General features: G+C 37.6%; 1 protein-coding gene across 1 annotated transcript in view; it reads left to right on the forward strand.

Moving 5' to 3' along the window:
- The first annotated feature begins 1,630 nt into the window (after nucleotides 1-1,630).
- LOC127623253 (DNA topoisomerase I, mitochondrial-like) overlaps nucleotides 1,631-23,049 on the forward strand; it is a 40,176-nt gene continuing 18,757 nt past the window's right edge. The window contains exons 1-8 of the mRNA XM_052097617.1: nucleotides 1,631-1,746; nucleotides 5,410-5,488; nucleotides 8,642-8,694; nucleotides 10,013-10,132; nucleotides 12,339-12,417; nucleotides 15,634-15,755; nucleotides 15,866-15,981; nucleotides 18,265-18,386. Coding sequence (XP_051953577.1) covers nucleotides 1,664-1,746; nucleotides 5,410-5,488; nucleotides 8,642-8,694; nucleotides 10,013-10,132; nucleotides 12,339-12,417; nucleotides 15,634-15,755; nucleotides 15,866-15,981; nucleotides 18,265-18,386 — 774 coding nt within the window. The 5' untranslated portion in view covers nucleotides 1,631-1,663. The remainder of the gene's footprint in view (nucleotides 1,747-5,409; nucleotides 5,489-8,641; nucleotides 8,695-10,012; nucleotides 10,133-12,338; nucleotides 12,418-15,633; nucleotides 15,756-15,865; nucleotides 15,982-18,264; nucleotides 18,387-23,049) is intronic.

The raw sequence follows: 23,049 nt of genomic DNA on the forward strand, positions 1-23,049 counted from the left end.
TCTTGTTAGAGACAGTTGTCCTTTGTTTTTGAAGACTGTACACCTTTGTATGAAATACTTTTTGGCAATTTCAAGCATTGCATAGCCTTCATTACTCAAAACAAAGAATGACTGACTGACATTTTCATACAATTTTTGTAATTTTTTAACTAAGACATGCCAGTCTATGGCATACTGGGGCAACTCAAAACAAAGACAATGTTAAGCTTCATTTAACAAACAAAATAGCTTTCAACTGTGTTTGATATAATGGCAAGTGATTTTCTTGTACCAAATTTGCAATTTACCATGATTACTCAAGAATGAGGTGTTGGAGTAATGTCTGCTGGAAATGGGGCCTGTCTAGAATTGATAAAAAAAAATAAAAAAAAATAAAATAAAATAAAATAGTGATGGTGCTGTTTTTTTTACATCAGTAATGTCCTGACTATACTTTGTGATCAGTTGAATGACACTTTGGTGAATTAAAGTACCAATTTCCTTCCAAAATAGCAAAATCTGTACATTATTCAAAACCTTTGGCCGCCAGTATATGTTTGAAACTAACAATTCATCTTTTTTTAGTAAAACTTTTTAAATTATGAAAAAATTACTGAGTGCATGTCTATATGCCATGTCAACAACATTATAATAATGGCACATCAAATTGTTGTGTTGCTATCACAATTGTTTATTATTGAAAGATTTTACATAGATGTGCCCATACAAAAACATTCAGTTGGGATTTGCAAGCAACGAAAACATTCCTCTGATCGCACATTATTTTAAGCCACGTATTGCAGGCTTAAAATAATCCTGCTATTCACCATTCCATATTTAACGTTGGTGTACAAGGCAATTTTTGGAATATCACGCAGAGAATTTCCCTTCATCCTGACAGATAAAATGACTGAAATATGTGTCCTCTGTCCTGAGAAACATGTCCTAACATGAGAAAAAGCAAAAAAGCATCTGTCTACGGACAACGAGTCTTTTAGCCAATCAGCAAACTCTAAAGACGCTCTCTCTCTCAACCAATTGCATGTACGTGGTAATGTTGCTGAACCTGTTAGCATACAGTTCATTCGGTGTTGTTTGTGGTACAGCAGCTGTAAACGGTTGAGTTTCAAGTTCGTATCGAATTTTAAATACTCTTTACAACAATTATTTAGAGATCCATTCGTTTTCTCAGAATATTACTGTAAATCTAACACAAAGTGTTACGCCATAACTAATGAATTGGTGACTGTGGATCATGTGACTACATTTGGAGGCAAATCGATTAGCTGTCGTGGTTCAAAGTGAGTTAATGCATATATTCACGCTGGAGCGCCAATTTAGTTTTATATCTCTTATTTAGTTATCATCCGATTTAATGAGTTGTCTAGCCTTTCCAACAAATGCTCAATTTCATCGCATAAAATACGAAGTAGGTCATTTGATATATTAAGAACCACGTGGGTAGATAGACGCGGCAAAAAAAATCATTTGTACATATTAATTCAATTTGAATTAATTAGTTTGTGCCAAACCAGACCAAATATTACGATTTTATTCATTAAATTTTAGTGCACTTTGTTTTTGTAATGTTTGTGCACGTTTCAACACCTGCTTTGGACTAACATTGAGAAAAACTGTTGCATTGCCCAGATACTGTAGCGTTCATTGGCATCAACTTTCTTAGATGGCAGGAGACTGCAACTCTGCGAAATCCATGGAAAGAGAGCTGAGAGATGATCCATGCTCTACTGGAGATGATGCACTTGCGTGAGTACAGCTGTTAGCGAAATTGCAGCACACCCCTAGGCCCTTACAGAAGAGCTTTATACATCATAAACAAATGTTGCATTCCATCTCCAGTCACATCACACCCCCAAACACTTGCCCAGAAATGCTGTAAGGAAGAGAAGCTCTCGATCTTGACGTACTGCCACCCTGTAATTGTGCTCTTGCTGGAACACAGTGCATTCAAATGCACGCATTACCTCTGAATGCTGCTATGAGTTCTGTATATAAGAGTACAAGTCAACTTAATATTTGTTATTCAACTGAAAATAAGCACAATTTAATGGCAGTGCAAACAACAGCTGTGCATTATTATACACTTTGCAGTAAGAAACGCCTTTCATGTTACCATGAAAGATGGAGACAAATTAACCCCCCAAACAAATGATGTGCACCAGAAATCGTACATCTAACCGAGTGTAAAGTGAGTGCGAGAGAGCTTGCATTCATTATTCACACAGTTGTACTCCATCATATTTATGAATAAATTATTTAACTTTAATAGCCAATGCATTATATGGGCTCTGTAAAGCTGTGGGGACAGCCATCCATCTCTGGCATTTGTAATTAATCTGATGAAAGACAGAAAGACACCTGTAACTGTTGCTGACAGCAGGCTGTTGTGACAAAGCTGGCTGGTGGGCTGTCACACACTCCAGTGAAGGGAGAAGTTTGTTTGGAAAGACATAATATGGATTCAGAACTCATAGCTACTAATGGCCTTTTTGTGTCCCCCCTTCTGTGTTGATCCCTCAACTATTTCTACTTCTCCTTTCTTTTGTCATGTATTTGATATATATTTTTTATTATATACATTTATATTGTATGTGCAATGTTATTAAAAAAATATAAGTCCACTTGTGAAAAAAGTCTACAATCTGCATCTATAATTAAATTTGTATATACTGTTTATCATAAATTATATTTCCAGCATAATAATTTGAGTGATATATATATATTACACACACTAATCAGCCACAACATTAAAAGCACCTGCCTAATATTGTGTAGGTCCCCCTCGTGCCACCAAAACGGCGCCAACCCGTATCTCAGAATAGCATTATGAGGTGTTATTCTTCTCACCACAGTTGTACAGAGCGGTTATCGTAGACTTTGTCAGTTTGAACCAGTCTGGCTATTCTCTGTTGACCTCTCTTATCAACATGGCATTTCCATCTGCAGAACTACCCCTCACTGGATGTTTTGTGCACTTTTATGAGTAAATTCTAGAGACTGTTGTGTGTGGAAAAAATAAAAATACTCAAACCAGCCCATCTGGCACAAGCAAAAACCTGTGTGTGTGTGTGTGTGTGTATATATATATATATAACCACCTTTCCATTACCGTCAGGCAAGTATCCGTCTTAACATGCATTAAAAGGTAAAAATGGAGTGGTGGTGGTGTAGTGGGCTAAAGCAATAAACTGTTAAGCGGAAGATTGTCGGTTCGATCCCCACAGCCACCACCACCATTGTGTCCTTGAGCAAGGCACTTAAATCCAGGTTGCTCGACTACTAGTCGAGTAGGAAAATCTTTGTTCGGGGCCAGCTCTAATATTTTTACTAAAACACTTTTCTTTGTGAATGAACAAGGTGTGCAAAAACTACTTATTTTTTGGAAACCAGATGAATATTGCATCATACTAAATTATTACTGTGGAACCCAGACAAGTTTATTATTATAATATACTGAATTATTATTATTTTCAGGATAAGATTTGTTAAAGGTAAATTAATATATTTCTGTCCTATTTACTTCAACTTAAACTGGGGTTTTATTTTGACATGCATGTGCAGTCTTGTTTATTTCACCTTCACCAGGAGAATGTTTCTTTGATAGTTATGAGTTTTGCATCTAGTGAACCACTATCAAACTCTACTGTTCCACCTTTGTAGATTTTTATAATAACTTTATAGCGGTTACTAATGTTTGGAATTGCTGTACTTTAAAATACAGACAAACTGTGCTAAACTCAAGCCCCAGCGCACTAACGATATTGTTTAATTTTATATCGTCAGCAAAATAATTGCGATTATATCGTAAGTATTCGATGTATTGCCCAGCCCTATTGTGATCTTGATCAAATTCCAGAGGTTTTCAATGTGGTTCAGGTCTGGAGATTGGGCTGGCACAGACAAGGTCTTGATCCAGGGGGTCCTCCATCTACTCCTTGATTGACCTGGCTGTGTGGCATGGAGCATTTTCCTGTAGGAAAAACCAGTCCTCAGAATTTGGAAACATTGTCAGAGCAGAAGGATGCAAGTTTTCTTCCAGGATTACCTTGTACGCCTTGAATCTGCCTGATTCCAGCCTTGCTGAAACACCCCCAATCACCAATGATCCTCCACCAAATTTCACTGTGGGTGCGAGAAACTGTGGCTTTTAGGCCTCTCCAGGTCTCCGTCTAACCAATAGAGTACCAGATGGAGGATCTGTGATGATCTGGGTGTGCTTCAGCAAGGCTGGAATGAGGCAGATTCGTCTTTGTGAAGGACTCATGAATTGTGCCACATACAAGTTTATCCTGGCTAGTACTGCACTTCAAAAACAACATAACACAAAATGTCTTAGGTTGCCTTCTTGAGCATCAATAATTGTTGCACCTTTTGTAATAGTTGTGTATTAGTCCCTCAATTGTCAAAATCTGGACCAAAATAAATAGCCACTGTTGGGAAGAACTCAAATGTGCAGAGAAACTAAATAATTTCACTGTAGTAGGGTTTTTTCTTAAGAGAATTGGACATCTTCACTGCTCAGGACAAAGCAGGGATTTGTGAACAATTATTACACAAACATTGATCATTGAGAAAGTAACACCATATTAGAAACCAAGGGAATGTAAACTTCTAAACAGGATCATGTGTGTAAATTCAGTTACCATTTTGTCAGGTGGAATGTATGTTAGGATGTGTTATGTCAAATAGCTTCTTCGGGGCAGTACTAAATAATAACAAAATGCAATTTTTATAGTTTGTGCCATTTACCTGGGGAAATGATGGCACCAGGATGAACTGTGGAAAGACAACAAGCCAGTGAAGGTAGTGTGATGCTCCGGGCAATGTTCTTCTGCTGGGAAACCCTGGGTTTCCCGTTCATTCATGTGGATGCTAATTTGACACATGCCACCTACCCAAACATCGTTGCAGACCAGGTACACCCCTTCATGGCAATGGTATTCCCTGATGGAAGTGGACTCTTTCAGCAGGATAATGCGCCCTGCCACACATTGTTCGGAAATGGTTTTAGGAACAATGTGAAGAGCTTGAGGTGTTGCCCTGGCCTCAATTCTCCAGATCTCAATCCGAATGAGCATCTGTGAGATGTGCTGGACTCACGGCGGCTCCACATCACAACTTACAGGACCTTAAGAATCTGCTGCTACTGTATTTGTGCCAGATAGCACAGGACACCTTTAGGGTTCTTGTAAAGTCCATGCCTCTGCGGGTCGGTGCTGTTTTGGTGGCATGCATAGGACCAATAGCATATTAGGCAGGTGGTCATAATGTTTTGGCTCAACAGTGTGTATATACTGTGTGTGTATATATGTATATATTACACACTGAGCCAAAACGTGTATTAGATGTATGTGTATATATTGGAATGCATTTAATGTATGATTTTGTTTTCTCCTTGTCTCTCTGCAGTGTAAAGCCCAAGAAAAAGAAAACAAAGGCCAAAGAAAAGAAGTCTCTGAAGGAAAGCAAGGGGAAAACACACAGAAAGGTATTTTTTCAATGTCACCATTAATTTTCCTTCCGTCGTGCCCCTGGGATTCTCACTTCAAGTCTGGCTTAATTAAGAGGCCCTGTTTGCTTTAGTGTAAAGGGATATTTATATAGTCAAATCTTTCAGAGTTTTCAGCTTGTTTCATTGTGTTCAGAGACCCAGATATAACAAGAAAAAACTGTGACACGGAGCATAACCTAAAAGCATTCAGTCAGCTAGCAATCAAGTCCTTGATCGCAATGTCAAAGATATAACAGATTATATTACAGAGACCTAGATATAACAAGAATGGACTGATACATAGAGCATAACCTGAAAATGTAGTCAGCGCATGATGGGGTCCTTCATCGGGACGTCAAAGACATTTATCAGAATATAAATATCTTGCAAAAGTCCATTTCACTTTACTTCGGTTTTAGTCTAACTTCGATACCACTGCAACTTTCTAAACTAAACCATTATTTAAAGGGGTCATGACATGAGAAACCAAATTTGCCTTGATCTTTTGGTATATAAGAGGTCTTTGTATCATTAAAACGTCCTGCAAGTTTAATATTTTAAGACGTCCTCCCCATTCTAAACGAATCATTTATTTAATCAAGCTCAAAATACAGCTCGTTCTGGATTCATGGTTAGAAGTGACGTGACGGTTAGAAGTGACGTACCAGCGTTTGCATATGACCGCCTCCAGCACAAGATAACTACGCTTTAAGCGCCAAGACAACTACGCTCATTTCAGTATCGCCGTGCGCCTCACAAGTGTTCAGTCGATGGACAGCGAGCTCTGACAGAGACTACTTGTGCACAGGAAAATTACGATGCCACACAGATGTGCTGTTCCTGGCTGTGGTCAAACAAAACCTCTGAATAAGCTGCCGAAAGATCCAGACGTCAGGGAAAAATGGATGCAGTTTATTTTTTGCGGACGTCCCAGTCACGGCAGTGTTAACTTAAGCGTTTGTTCTGTACATTTTAAGGATGACTGTTTTGAGAACAAATCTCAATATGATGCTGGCTTTGCCAGAAAACTGTTGCTCAAAGATAAGTCCGTGCCGACTATTCTGGGAACAACGACGACGCAAAATGTAAGTAATCTATTTTAAACTTTAAACTACTTTTTAAAGCGCAATTTCATTCATTATGAATAATCACAGTGTTTTTACTTCGTTTACTTGCATATTGTTCTGGCTGGGGCGTCAATAATTGATACATAGGCACTGACGTTAGCCAATCATAACAGTGGGCGTTAACACTGAAGTCTTAAATGGAAAACGCCCCCAAAACAGACTGTTTGAATCAGAGGATGAGAAACAGGGTGGGAAAAGGTCATAAATCACTAGATTTTAAAAGTTTTTCTTAAAAAAAAAATATATTAATACTATAATTGCACCTAAGGGAACATAATAATACAATAAAAAAACCCATGTCATGACCCCTTTAATTGCAGCCAGTAAGCAAAGCACTGGGGAGAAGTCAGTGCAGTTGAAGATGTCAACAGCATACAATAGGCCAATTGCCAAATGGTCTTTTTAACATCATGGTATTAAAATACCAGATGAGAATCACACAGCCCCTCTTTGCCATTAACATCCTAAGACTTCTACTTATTGAAGAAAAGTCATTGTTGAGGATGTCAAATCTGGTTTTGATACCTCAGAAGTACTCATTATCTGCCAATGATAGAAATAGTAATTTGCCATTATGTAAGCCTGTTCTTTTATGCAACCTACTTTCTGTCATGCAGATATTTCTGTAGTGGAATATGATACTCCTTGACAGCTCCGGGCACTGCTTTGGCCTCATGTGATCTACATGACTTTCCCTGATAGCAGGTTGTAAGCCATTGATTAGACTGGATTTCCCTGCAGTGCTTCAGACTCACAAATAGCCAAACTTTCCCTCTGCACTTTTAAATTAGCATGATGCAGAAATTTGATGTTTCATCTCTTTGATATGTCCATGTACTGCTTCAGCTTTATTGAAAAATGGTCACCTTAGGACAGTGCTTTACCAGTACTTGTTTTTTGTGTCTCAAGTCAGAAAAAACTTCTAATACTCTATAACAGGTTACTCTGTCCTAATATTTATTTAAAGTTCTTTGAGTTGATAAAATCTAAAATGGTTCCCACCAAGGCTGTCAAGTCTACAATTTTACTGCAGAATTGAGGGACTTTAATCGTTTAATTTTGTTCTCCAAGTTTTGAGGGTTTATCGCATAAATTACTTTATTATATAATATTTATAACATATACATTTTCTATTTCGATTAAGTCATTCTTAATTTGTTAAACAATTTATGCCAAGATGAAAATGTACTTTTACTCAATTTCTATCCTCTTAAAATTATAATTGACACCAGATGGAAGGGGTCTTTATTGAGGGGTCTCTAGTTTTTATTGATCATTGTGCAGTTTGTCACACAGACCTGGTAATCCTGGTGCCCACCCAAAGGATTAAAGGAATATTCCAGGTCCAGTACAAGTTAAACTTAATTGAAAGCATTTGTGGCATAATGCTGATTATCACAAAAATAAATTTTGACATGCTCCTCTTTAAAAAAACAAAAAGTGTTAGAATGAGGCACTTGCACGTATTTTAAACGTTAAAATACTCACTTTTTTCCAGGTTTAGCCACGAGACATTAACGTGCCAAAACATGATTTTAGTGTGATTAAAATAACTTTAGTTTTTTGTGTGAAGTTGTAACCAATTTTACAACTTCGTTAGCATGATGATATAATATCAACAAACCCCAAAACGACTGAAAAAATGACAACAGAAATTTTAACAGAATAATTAATGTAAGTGCTTTTATAAAATTATAATCTTCACTTTTCTGCCTTTTTAAACCCTACAAAAATTCACCCCATTCAGTTCCATGGTAAGTATCTCACTGTAACCTTGATTTTTGCTTCTGTTTTTTCCAAAGAAAAGGAGGGAAGACTCAAAATACATTTTTGTGGTAATCAGTATTATGCCCCAAATGTTGTTTTTGGAGCTTAACTTGTATTGAACCCGGATTATTCATTTAAGGCAATAGTGCCACTAAATGTATTTTCAGAACCAAAACAAAAGTTAAAATGTCAATTTGTGCATTTTCTTATTTTGCGCGCGTGTGTGTGTGTGTGTGTGTGTGTGTGTGTGTTTCAGATAAAAACGACTAAAAAGGAGAGCATGGACTTTGATGAAAGTGGTGACAGAAGGTACATTTGAAACCGTTCCGTCCCATGTGATGGTATTTTTAGTAGCTAGTACTGCACATGCAGTATCGCAGATCCAGGCTTTGATTTAGTGAAGTGACATCAGAAGCCGGCAGCTGCCTTTGGAAATTAGTTTTAATCCCTTTACGATTCAAATGCAATCACATTTTTTTTTTCCTCTTGCCTTTGGAGTTGATAAATTAATTTGGATGATTTGGGTGTGCGCAATTCTGGACAATATCCATTCTGATTTTCTTGCTACATTGGCTGTCTTTCAGGAAATTAATTTATTTATTGGAAAGAAAGCTGTGGCATGTCAGAAAAGTAATAAGTGAAAAGCCCTCGAATCAGATGAGATGGGAGGGGCAGTGGGGGATATGAGATTGGAAACTGAGGCTTTGGCCATAAACCTACAGAAGACAACGTTTAATGTGAAGTTATGGAAGCACGCTCTTTCATAAGTTCTGTCTCCCCCAAGTGTCTTTGTAAAACTTGGACCATCTTAAAGTCCTTAAAGTAATTTCTTTAGCTCTCGTAATGCCAAACAGAATTGCAAAAATAATTATAAATAAATAATTAAATAGGTTTTCTGAACCCAAACCCCCCTCATCTTCCATTGGTCAAACAGACAAATAGTCTTGCCACAAACTCAGATTATTGGTTACTACTGTAAATGTTGTTGTTTCTGACTGGCCGGGATACTCAAATACACAGCGCAATGTTTTGATATCACCACAATATAAAACATTATATTTACATTTTTCAAGGAAGTCAGTCTACCAATAGATTACTTATAGTTGTCTGTGCATATCAAACTAAGTGTTTTAAAATGGCAAATTACACACTGCACCTTTAAACCTCTCTGTGATCTATGTCTGTCTTATGATCAGGACAGTCTGTCTTTAATCAGGGACTATGATAATCAGGCACTTTGTAAATCAAGTCCTGCTGGTGATTGTTGGAAGTTATTTTCACATGACAAAGGTCAAACTAAAGTGCTAAATGTTTCCTAGTGTTTTACCTGTAATCTTTTCAAGAAAGTTCTCTGAATTTAACCTTTTTTTATGTTTGTAATTAATTGATTTGGTCCCACCATATCTGAATCAGTCTTTATGGAAATTGAAGATTGCATCTCTCCGCAATTATCCTTGTGTGCAATTAATGTAATTATATAATTAGCATCAGTGGTCATTAAGCAATTTTGTGTAATCACCATAATGAAGTCATTATCATTGGTCAATGAATGTTTGTCCTTTTAGTTTTTCTAGGCTTTAGTTCAAAACTTAACACTTTTCAAATGTGTGTTTTGGCTGCTTGTCAGGCTGAATGTGAAGGAAGAGCCAGAGGAAGATTCAGACTTTGTTGCAGAGAGGAAAGGGAAAAAGAGGAAAAGAAGGGTGGATAACACTGATGGTCCATCTTCTACCTCAGAGGATCCTTTGTAAGTGCTTTGAAAAGTCTTATTTGTTAAAATCTTACTGCAATCCAATTGGATTCAGAGGCAAGCAGAGACTACCGTAATTTCCGGACTATAAGCCGCAACTTTTTTCCCACGCTTTGAACCTCGCGGCTTATACAATGACGCGGCTAATATATGGATTTTTCCCGCTTTCAAATTTTATAAAAAAAAATAAAAAAACATTCTGTGATGTGCCCAGTTTTTTGCCGGTTTTTCCATTAGACCAATGAAATTGCCGTACGGGTTAAGGTCAAAACAACTTTTTTTGTTTACTGTTTAGATTAAATCGAGCGTGCTCAAACTTCCCATCATTCTGATTACGGTAGTAATTTTGTCACCCTCACCATGGCAAAGACATGGAGAAACGCATATGATGCTGCTTTCAAGTTGAAGGCGATTGATCTGGCTGCTGCACGGGAGCTTGGTCTTAATGAGTCGATGATAAGACGCTGGAAACAGCAGCGTGAGGAATTGACTCAGTGCAAAAACACAACTAAATCTGAGGCTATTCAACTCCGACACCGAAGGAGATGACTTCAGTGGTTTCAGTGCACAGGACGAGGAAGATAGTGACCAATGACTTTCTTGGTAGGCTACTGTTTACTGCAAATGTTTTATTACAAGCTGTGTGTGGCAGCGGGGGCGTGGTCAAGTGCCTGTCTGGGAGAGAAAAGCTGTAAGGGCGCTTACACCTGCGCTAAATTATGTCTAACACCGGTGTCTAATTTGAAGTGCCCTGCTTCACGTGTCCTTCTTGGGAAAACGGTCACACGGGCACCAGTGTGACAGTTTTCAGCAGGGCACTTGACGTTCCAGGTAAGGCTTTTAATGGCCACAGCAATGTTTACAATCAATTTTATAAAGTTTCTCAATTCTTCTATGCGCCAACACTAGACTGAGGTGTGTCACTCTCTCAGCTCTGTGGCTGCTGCGTTTTTATGCCGCTCTCCCCATGCTTACTGGAATTAGACATAATTTAGCTCAGGTGTAAGCGCCCTTACCGCTTTTCTCTCCCGGACGGGCGCTTGACTACGCCCCCGCTGCCACACCGTGTTTCGTTAAAGCCTATTTATTTTTGTTACAAGCCGTGTTTCGTTAAAGCCTGAGTAAAGTTCATTTGTTTCAATGTTCCGGTAGGCACCTGCGGCTTATAGACAGGTGCGGCTTATTTATGTTCAAAATAATATTTTATTTAAAAATCAGTGGGTGCGGCTTATATTCAGGTGCGCGCAATAGTCCGGAAATTACGGTAATTCAGATTTAAAAGTGTTACAAACCTAAACTTGCCATTTGGTGTATTTCACTACATTATCTTAATCCGCATTTCTGTCTTGTTGTCCATTAGAAATATCTAAACATCCTTAAAACAAAATATTTTCACTCAATCCAAATATATTACAGTTGAAGTTTACACAAACTTTATATTAGCAAACTGTAGTTTTGGCAACCGTTTAGGACATCTACTTTGTGCATGACACAAGTAATTTCCAACAATTGTTTACAGACAAATTGTTTCACTTTTAATTGACTTGATCACAATTCCAGTTGCTAAGAAGTTTACATACACTAAGTTAACTGTGCTTATAAGCAGCTTGAAAAATTCCAGAAAATTACGTTTTAGTTTGTGTTCAGGATTTAACATGCATCTCACTGTATATGGCCAGCGAAGCAAAACTTTGAAAAAAAGAAGGCCTTTATTAACCCCCTGGAGCCGTATGTTTTCTTTTTTGATGGAAGAATTGCTTTTTTGGGCATCAAAATCTAAGGTACCATTAAATTCCATTATAAAGCTTGGAAGAGACGGGATATTTTTTTATATATCTCTGATTGTGTTTGGCTGAAAGAAGAATGTCATGTACACCTAGGATGGCTTGAGGGTGAGTAAATTATGGGATCATTTTTGGGTGAGCTAACCCTTTAAGTTAGTTTTTCTTACCACATTGGCAAATTGCAATGTTTCTTGTTTTAAGTGTAAATCTAACAAACATTTAGTGAAGTTTATACTTGAAACAAGAAGAAAATTAATTTAGAAAAATTACACTTTCAAGTTATTTAAAAAGGATGTATAGATATTTTTACTGGAAATGCTTATTTTTGCAGTGTGTGGGTATTCTAAAATTGTAATGTTATAACAATAGAGAGTTAATATTGATGCTTTACATTTGTCATTTGCTTAAATCTCTGAAAGGCCGAAAAAGAAGAAGAAAGTTGCAGAAGGGGGGCAGGGAACCTCTGCAACTGAGAAGAGAAAAACGAAAGAAGAAAAGGTGGGCTTTATTTCTAATAAATTAGCAATATAATGATTGTATAGAGAGAAAAAAATAGTGACAGAGAGCTAAAATGCTTGTCATTTGGATATTTTAAAACCATAAGTCTTTAAAAAGGGATACCAAATAAGGTAAGCTATAGAAAAGCACATTGGATGACACATCAATTAATTTGGCATTGAGGCTCTTGAGAGACTTTATGTACCATGCAGGATTGATTTTGTGTTTTTTTAAGTACAGTTGAAGTCAGGAGTTTACGTACACTTGGGTTGAAGTCAGAAAAATGAATTTAAGCACTCCAAAGATTTCATATTATCTAACTATACTTTTGGCAAGCCGTTTAGGACATCTACTTTGTGCATAACACAAGTAATTTTTCCAACAATTGTTTACAGACAGATTGTTTCACTTGTAATTGACTAGATCACAATTCCAGTGGGTCAGAAGTTTACATCCACTATGTTAACTGTGCCTTTATGTAGCTTGAAAAATTCAGAAAATGATGTCAAGACTTTAGGCAATTAGCCAATTATCTTCTGATAGGCTATTTGGAGTCAATTAGCACCTGTGGATGTATTTTAGGGCCTACCTTCAAACTCTCTTGCTTGTCATTATGGGAAAATCAAAAGAAATCTGCCAAGACTTCAGAAAAAACATCGAGGACCTCCACAAGTCTGGTTCATCCTTGGGATCAATTTCCAAATGACTGAAGGTACCACGTTCATCTGTACAAACAATAGTACACAAGTATGAACACCATGGGACCACACAGCCTTCATACCACTCAGGAAGGAGATGCATTCTGTCTCCGTAGAGATGAGCGTAGTTCGGTTCGAAAAGTGCAAATCAATCCCAGAACTACAGCAAATGACGTTGTGAAGATGCTGGAGGAATTGGGTAGACAAGTATCTATATTCACAGTAAAACGTCCTATATTGACATAACCTGAAAGGCTGCTCAGCAAAGAAGCCACTGCTCCAAAACAGCCATAAAAAAGCCAGACTACAGATTGCAAGTGCACATGGGGACAAAGATCTTATTTTTTGGAGAAATGTCCTCTGGTCTGATGAAACAATTGAACTGTTTGGCCATAATGACCATTGTTATGTTTTGAGGAAAAAGGGAGAGGCTTGCAAGTTGAAGCGCACCATCCCAACCGTGAAGCATGGGGGTGGCAACATCATGTTGTTGGGATGCTTTGCTGCAGGAGGGACTGGTGCACTTCACAAAATAGATGGCATCATGAGGAAAGAACATTATGTGGAAATTATGTTATTGAAGACATCAGCCAGGATGTTTAAGCTCAGTCGCAAATGGGTCTTCCAAATGGACATTGACCCCAAGCATACCTCCAAAGTTGTGGCAAAATGGCTTAAGGACCACAAATTCAAAGTATTGCAGTTGCCATCACAAAGCTCTGACCTCAATCCAATATTTGTGGGCAGAACTGAAAAAGCATGTGTGAGTAAGGTGGCCTACAAACCTGACTCAGTTACACCAGTTCTGTCTGGAGGAATGGGCCAAAATTACAGCAACTTATTGTGAGAAACTTGTGGAAGGCTACCCAAAACGTTTGACTCAAGTTAAACAATTGAAAGGCAATGCTACCAAATGCTAACAAAGTGTATGTAAACTTCTGACCCTCTTGGGAATGTGATGAAAGAAATAATAGCTGAAATTAATAATTCTCTCTACTTTTATTCTGACATTTCACATTCTTAAAATAAAATATTGGCCCTAACTGACCTAAGACAGTTTAAATGAAGGGAATTGTGAGTTTAAATGTATTTGGACAAGGTGTATGTAAACTTCTGATTCAACTGTAGGTTAGTTAGTTTTGTAAAATGATGGTAGCTAAAAAAAAAAAAAAAAAAGTATTTTAAACTTAAACTGGCATTTTTCCACTATATATATTTTTTTATTAATCATAGAAATTACATTTATTCCTGCATCTCAGGTCAACATCAACTTTTTTTTAACGCAGCACTGCAACAGCTGACTGATCAAATCACAGACACAGAACAACAATACCTGGACTCAATTACCCTACAATTTTATGGATTTCAATAACTGTCATGAAACTGATTGCCTGTGCTGAAAAGCCTAATTATTATTTTTTTTTAATTTTTTTTTTAAACTTTTGCTCTCCTCACTTGATTTGTAATTTTAGTACTGCAAAAGGAAGTTTTTGGCAACATTTTCTCAGGCCGAGCTCAATTTTATTTCCAGGAGAACTATTAATGGTTTTGTTTTTAGATTACTGTGAAAAGATGATGTCCATAGTCTCCCTGGGGTTCGTTCTTGGCTGAAGTCAGGTCTTGTTGTACCAAGTAAATTAATTGTGGAAAAATAAATATTTTGTAACACTGTCTCCTGGGTACATGCTGTTTATCTGAACAGCAAAATACCACTGACCACTATTGTTTTTCATAAAGTTTAATTTTATGTGCCATGTAGTTTTATCCATTTTATCTTAAGAACTCCTAGAAAGGTAAGACTGGCACCCAAATTCCCAACAGCATCGCACAATTAATTGTGCGTCCTATTTTTATTATTTCATTGTAACTATGCGATTAATCCACCTGTCATTGGAGACAGTAATGTTTTACCACAAGCTTTTTCACAGCTGTTATGTCAGTGACCTGTTCAATTAAAGGAATATACGATTTTCTTTAGTCTTAATACGATTTTTACAAAGCAAAACTAGATTTTTTTATGTTTTTCCTGATACTAATTTGTAAGCAAGAGTTTGCCAAACTTTAGTGCTCAGCAGCAGATTGCACAATTTCTTCGCAAAGTTTGCGTCTCCCACATCTGAATGCATATGAGTGGAAGTGAATAGAATGCCGAGTGCATTGCGTCAACAGTTTGTGTATGGTGTCCACAGCTAGGAGGTAAAATGTTAATTTCTTGAACATGGGTATATTTTATTGTGGTGTTTTGCATCATGCATTAGGACACCTTTTTACTAAAATGCAAGGCCACTTATGGTTTTATTTTAGGTTACCCAATAGAAGTATCCTAACAAAAAGAACATTTTGAAGGTTTAAAAATAAAACTTGTTTCTCAGGTGGCTCTTACTCCCACTGTTCTTCTACAATTATCTTATAAACTAGCTGCTCTTTGGGGTGAATTTTTGCAACTAAAACACCTGCCAAAATGTAGAGACAGTCCACAAAGTTTGCAATGATGGCCCCCCTTTTTTCCCTTTCAAAGGTGAAAAAAGAGGAGGGAGAGCATCCTGTCTCCAGCAAAAAGAAAAAAACTGAGGAGATCAAGGCAGCCAGGGCTCTCAAGATAAAGAAGAAAGAGGAAGAGGAGAAACAAAGATGGAGATGGTGAGCTCTCTGCATGTCTTCCTATCTGTAAGGAAGTGAGTCACTTACAGCCCAGAAGTTTGACTTCTCTCTTTTTTTTTACTTTGCTTGACTGTCTGTCTCTTTTGCAGGTGGGAAGAGGAAAAGTATGAGGATGGAATTAAATGGAAGTTTCTAGAACATAAAGGACCATATTTCCCCCCTGAGTATCAACCCGTTCCAGATGATGTCAAGTTCTATTATAATGGTAAGTAGTCAGGGTTCATAAAGATGTAGCTGTGTAAGTGTTAGACCTACTGATGAGCACATAATAGAACCATGGTATTATTTTCTGTGTACATTTTGTTTTACCTTGGAGTAACAAATAAATACTATGTACAGTGGCCCCAAAAATCATTTGGACACTTTAGCTACACTTAAAATGTATTAATGTATAATATAACAAAATATCAAATGAAATGTGGCATTAAAAAAAATATATATTTCTCCCCAATTTGTAATTCCCAGTGCGCTCGAAGTCCTCGTGGTGGTATAGTGACTCTCCTCAATTTGGGTGTCGGAGGATGAATCTCAGTTGCCTCCGCTTCTGAGACCGTCAGTCCGTGCATCTTATCACGTGGGTTGTAGAGCACGTTACCGTAGAGATGTAGGCCGTGTGGAGGCTTCATGCTATTCTCCGCGGCATCCACACACAACTCGCCATGCGCCCCCACCGAGAGCGAACCACATTATAGTGACCACGAGGAGGTTACTCCATGTGACTCTAACCTCCATAACAACTGGGCCAATTTCTTTGCTTAGGGGACCTACCCAGGTCCTCTTACGTGATGTTTATTTTAAAGAAAGATGGCATAAACATGCTTTTCAAGCAAAACATTTTTTTTTTAAAGTTTGTTAGGTTTCAAATTCAAAAACCATAGGGAGATTTTTCAAAATTAAGACAATTGTTTCAAATTGACACTTCTTGGTTTGTCAGACCTAGTGGAACATGTACAAAGTTAATTTGATGAATTACTCTTGTAGTTACTCTGCCAGGACACCTGTGTAAACTTGAGGCAAACTGGCTTTGGGAGAAAAGTGATCTTGGGAGCAGCTGATTAAAAGTAATTGCAACAATGACTCTTGAAGCAATTTTAAGTTCTGAGAAAAGGTCTAGCATCATTTGTTTGTAGATTGTTTAATATTTTTTCCTAATGCATAAAAACCATCATGCATTAGGTGTGAGTTAAGTGTCCGATTACTTTTTGGGGCTGCTGCATATGGTACCGAGAGATTACCATATTCATGGTATTGCCATCTGATACCACCTTTGTACCTCCACATTACTACTTTGTTAGGGAAAGTACACACATGGAATCTTTTCACAGCAAAACGTGATTTAAAGTGTTAAAAAAAGAGCGAATTCTCTCGTCAGAGAAAAGGTCTGTCTCAGAGTTCGCTGGGGTCAGCACTGTTCTGCGGATTTTTCTCGCTCTTGGTGTGCATGCCAGTTCAAGGTTGACCAGTTCATTCATTTGTCAATCTTACACCAGAGTGCACAGGAAAGGTCTTTAGTAGAACTGTAAGGACAGATTCCTCCTTTATTATTCACTCAGCCTTGTACGGTAGAGAGGTGTTTCTTATACTATACATGCATTTCAGAAGGCCCAGGCCACAAATCTTAGTACAATGACCCAGAGGGGAAAATATTTGGTTTTGGTGCCTGAGACCCTGTAAGCAATAAATGCAGCTTTGATCATATTTGTCTGAGGCCATGATTCACTGATGCATTAAAGTGCTGTATTGCACGGTGGACTGGTGAACCTGTGGTGGCTCAACACAGTTATAAAATCCAAAACACTGGCCATTCTGTGGTAAATCTGTCGACATGATTTAATTTAGCTATGCGATTTTACTCGTGCCTCACTGTTACCTGTCTTAGCCACACACAGATGGTCAATTAAAGGAATGTTCCGGGTTTAATACAAGTTGAGCTCAATTGACAGGATTTGTGGCATAATGTTGATTACCACAAAAATACTCGCCAATCTTTTTCTTTAGAAACAGTGAGCGTTTTAACTTTTTTTTTTAAAGTGTAGAAAACGTAAAGTGTTACAAGACGTAAACGATATGCATGTAAACATGATTTTAGTGTTAGAGAAAATCACTTGCTAACCTTTTCTGTTTACAGTTATAGCCAATTTTATAACTTAATTGGCAACAAACCCTAAAATGATTGTAAAAATTACTATTTAATCCAGGGATTTTCAAACTTTTTTGTGCCAAAGACCACCAAATTTGATGATCCCCTTGCTAGGGACCCCCTGTGTGATAATACATTATGCCACAAATGCTGTCGCATGCGCTTAACTAAACTTGTATTGAACCTGGATTTGTTTTTTTTTTAAGGTCAATGAACCTTTAACAAATTCTTAGTAGTAACCCACACAATTATTGAATTGAAAAGATACCCTTCACTGTTTATTAGTTAGTGGCTTTTTTCATGCTGATATCCTTATATGAACTGAATATGTATTGTGTTTTGATGCAGGAAAGGCAGTGAAGCTCAGTCTGGCAGCTGAGGAGGTGGCTCTTTTCTTTGCTCAGATGATGGATCACGAATACACCACAAAAGACATCTTCCGCAATAACTTCTTTAGGGACTGGAGGAAGGTAAACTGCTCCTGCAGTTGTCAGCCCAACTTTAATCAACTTTGCTTGCACTAAACACAAAGAAAATGTGACCGTTTGAGTCAGATTTTCAGATCAGTCCTAGTGTTTAAATTGAATATACAATTTTCTATTTATGCTCAGCTAAAATATATTTCATTGACTTGAAATTACACTACATGACTTTTAGATATCAAATAATTTTTCGGTTTTAGCTAATAATTGGTGTAGTTAACAGCTTTTGGAACTAGAGGTCAAATTAATATTTCCCCCCCCCCGAGGAATGCACTGGAAAATTGCCCTAGTATGTGTGTTAATATTGCATGTAGTCATAAAATATATAGATCGACAGATAGCTTTTAAAATGTATCTAATATTAGCTTTATCACCCTCTCCTTAGGTATTGGTATCGGCCTCTAGAAAAGATTTGCCTCATTCATTGGTTAAATCTTGTTAAAACTACAACCCTGTTCATCGTTTTCTCTCCAGCACATCACTCATCTGTCCGTACTTAAAAAAAACACTTAATCCTTGACAGAACCTCCACCAATACAAACGTGACCTGCTAAATGGAGGGTTTAAATGTATTTATATTTTCTCTCTCTTCATTCTGCGGGTAAACCATATGGAATCCTCTTTTGCCCCAAACTAATCTTTAGACAGTTGCTATGGGGTAGCAGGTATGGCTCACATGTTTGTGTCAGCTCTAGGAGAAATGGGTGTCAGGATACAAGTATGAGGCAGTTATGAAGGGAAGGCTCTGCTTATAGCATCCGAACAGGCCTCAGGGCATATCATGCAGAATTAATTTTGTGCTGCTTAGTGCCCAATGCTCTTGAAAATACGATTTGTGTAAAGGCATTGATATGCTAATCCAGACAATTTGCTTCTCACATAAGAACAAATCCAGTTTAACTATTTTATTATAGCACGGAAGCCCTTGCTCGCTTCATTGAGCACAGTCTCCGCCCCATGCTCAACTGTCAATCATGAGATGAGAGAGAAAGAGAAATCCAAATGATGAGACACCGGTGCTATTATTAAAGAGTTTAAGAAAAGGGTTTGCGTCATTGTATTGTTTACTTTGAATTTTGTATGCAGTATATGCATTTAGACATTTCTTAACCCTTTGACCTATTTAGTTCTTATTAATTAGTCTAATCTTCTGAATGCCAATGGGTAAGGAATTCCATTCATTTCAGTATATGGCTGCCTGCAGTTGGGGCAACATTCATTCACTACTTTTTACCAAAGTACTGTACTGGAGCACTGTTACCAAAACACTGTATTATTTTGCTTGTTTTGTAATTAGGCCTACTGCACATTAGAGACTCGACGAAACGCTGCACCGGTTACTAAAAGGACATAATCAGATAGCAGACTAACTAACTTGCAACTACTTACAATACTGTTCTTAGGGCAAATACTGCTACAGGTATGTGTTGTGTGTATCGATGTGTCAGTACAAACTTTTTGCTGATAATTATAACCAATTATTTATTTGCAGATACAGATAATTTGGTCGTTCTGCTTTCTTATGCTACATTGTTTCAATTCGCTAATAATTATAGTAACTTTGAAAAAACAATTTCATACCTGAAACAGAGTTTTTAGCAAAAATAGATTTTAAAAACCTTATCACAATCAATTTATTTTATTTTTTTTACATAATGAAAATGGCCATAGAAGCTAGCATGGTGTTATATCACTAACAAACACAACTTTGAAAGACATTTTAGAATTTTACAAATTGCAACTTCTTTCATTGTCACCCAATTCAAAGTAATTCTGTACAAGAGACATTTCCTTTTTCAACCCCTCTTTACAGAATGTAATTGACCCTGATCATCTGCTGCTTTTAAGCTGTCTGCATGTGTCTGATAGTGCAGATATATGCGTTTATCACCAATACTGATGTTTCACTAATATATCTGTGGATATCTATATCATAGAGACTAGGGGGGCTTTTGACTTAGACCAATATGTAGCAACCATGTAGCAGTGGCCTGGTAGCCATCAAGAACACCATTGCAACCACATAACAATGTGCCAAAAAACACTCAGAATACCTTAGCAACTGCATAGCAAAGATGTGGCAACTAGTGGTGCACCTGTCAGATTATTTGAGGCCAAAACCGATCACGATTATTTTAACACTTGAGATCGACCAATAATGATCTGATCACCGATATTTCTTTTTAACATGCCCTTTGCTACACTATTACAGTATATGTTGCAGTTATATGTTTATGCCTAAGGGGCCTACGTCTTGAGAAGACTCCGGTCCTTCAATGTGTGCAGAAAGATGCTTCACATGTTCTTTCAGTCTGTCGTTGCTAGTGTCTTGTCCTGTTCTGTGCTGTAGTGTGTTTGGGCATTGGGATTAAAACTGGAAATGCTTGAAAGTTTATTAAACTTGTAAGGAAAGCAGGCGGTGTCATTGGAGTGTATTTTGGACACGCTGAAAGATATCTCTGAGAGGAGAATGATGTCCAAGCTGTTGACCATTATTGACAACACCTCTCACCCCCTTCATGACATGCTTGCAGGATTGAGAAGCACGAACAGCAAAGCAGGCTGTGTCACTGGAGTAGATCTGGACATGTAGAGGAAAATGATGTCCAAGCTGTTGACCATCATGGACGATACCTCCCACCCTATTCATGACATGCTTGCTGGATTGAGAAGCACGTACAGCAAAGCAGACTGTGTCACTGGCGTGGATCTGGACACGCTGAAAGATGTTGCGGAGAGGAGTGATGTCTAAGCTGTTGACCATCATGGGCAACACCTCCCACTACCTCCATGACCTGCTTTTTGGGTTGAGAAACTTGTACAGCAATAGACTGAGCCTGCCTCTGTGCAACAGAGAACACTACAGGAGGTCATTCATGCCTTCTGCTATTAAACTTTACAATTCATCCACCGTGTGCAGGGCCCTCAACCCAACCCACAGTGGTTGATTCTTAAATAATTTTAGGCGTATTTATTGTTATATTGTAGGGCTGCACGGTATGGAGAAAAAAATGATGTGCGCCAAAATTGTTGGAAAATGCGATATACAATATGTGATAACTTATGAAGTCATGGGAGTGTTCGAAACATCAGAACCCCCACAGCCAGAATAAAAAGGATCATCTATCTTTTGTTCCATATTGCATATATAGACTGCACTTAATATGTACAGTTTTATCATTAGCTATGTAGCAAATATTAAAATTAATACATTTTTTCAAATTTTTTGTTGTAAACAACATATGAATAAACATTTTATTTCACAATATTAGTTTTGCACTGTAATTCATGTTCATATTCATTTCAGGATTAGTTCATTCAGTGTGCAACTTTTATTATGAAAAAATATGTCTAGAAGAGCTTACCATAAACATTTGCTTTCTGTTTTGGTTTAACGTGCATATTGTCAGTCTGCGCTGAACGTGAGACTGACAGGGTTAAATTCAGGGGACAAACCATTAATTGAAACCGATCCTTTGATATTTCCACACAGATCCACAGAGGCCAATAACAATCCATCATTTGAGTTGGCGCCTATGCAAACTGTGCGCGCACACACACCAAGTGACCGTTGTGCACCCAGTTTATTATCTGCTATCTGTGTCATCTTGAACATTACTGTATAAAAATCATTTCATTATACTTGCTCATTCTAGTGCTCATTCATTAGAGAAGCAGTGTATGTGTTATTTAGTGCATGCTGCAATGGAGTGCAACTGTGCCCATCCACTTATTCAGCCGTCTGGGTTCCTGAAGTGTTTTCCACATTCATTTCTTCCATAGACTTTTCATAAAAGACAAAACAACCAGCTCTGACATAATTCACATCACTACCTTTGTTTGAGGTAACAGACTACAATCCCATGAAGCATTGTGAATGATGTCATTGAATTAAAAAAACTATGGTAATATATAAAACTATTGATTTTAGGTTGTTGATTTATAAGAATAGAAACAGTATATTCAACATTTATTGCAAAAAATTTCTGACGTGTACAATTAGAAAAGTTGTTTAATGGTGAAGAGAAATCGACTCGATGACTTCATTCACGATGCGTTTCACTGGCTTCGTTGGCTGTGGTTCCCTGATTGGTGACGCTTTCTCTGCTGAACAATGGGTAGTTGTTTACCATGAATTCCGCTATCAAACATGATCTTTAAACAGTGAAGTTAAAATAACGCAGACAGATGGCTTTGACGGAAGCAAATACCATATATAAACAACCTCGTAGCTCACAGTACCTCTGCCTATAAAGGTAATAAGGTATCATTGAAAAATAAATTATGGGATAAATGAATGATTTTTACTTCCGGATCCAGACTGTTGCGCTCTAAGAAAAGATCTCCCCTGAATCTAGGCACTATCACAGATCATGATTGGTGGCCGATTGATCAGTGCTTCCCTACTGGAAACTACCCAAAGTACTCTAGTGTTAGGTTAGTTTTGCACATGCATGCACAACTCACATTTTCTATCTAGTTATTCTATATGGTATAACTATTGACACAGAAATTACACACTTCACCTTTAGATACAGTGACACAGTTGCCGCAGTTGCGCTCATGTTTAATGTAATTGATTTGTGGGTCTGTGAGGTTTGCGGTCTGATGGGAGAATTCATGCTCATGCCATTCTTTTGGTCCTTTCTCT

This window comes from Xyrauchen texanus, chromosome 29 (assembly GCF_025860055.1).
Source record: "Xyrauchen texanus isolate HMW12.3.18 chromosome 29, RBS_HiC_50CHRs, whole genome shotgun sequence".
NCBI lineage: Eukaryota > Metazoa > Chordata > Actinopteri > Cypriniformes > Catostomidae > Xyrauchen > Xyrauchen texanus.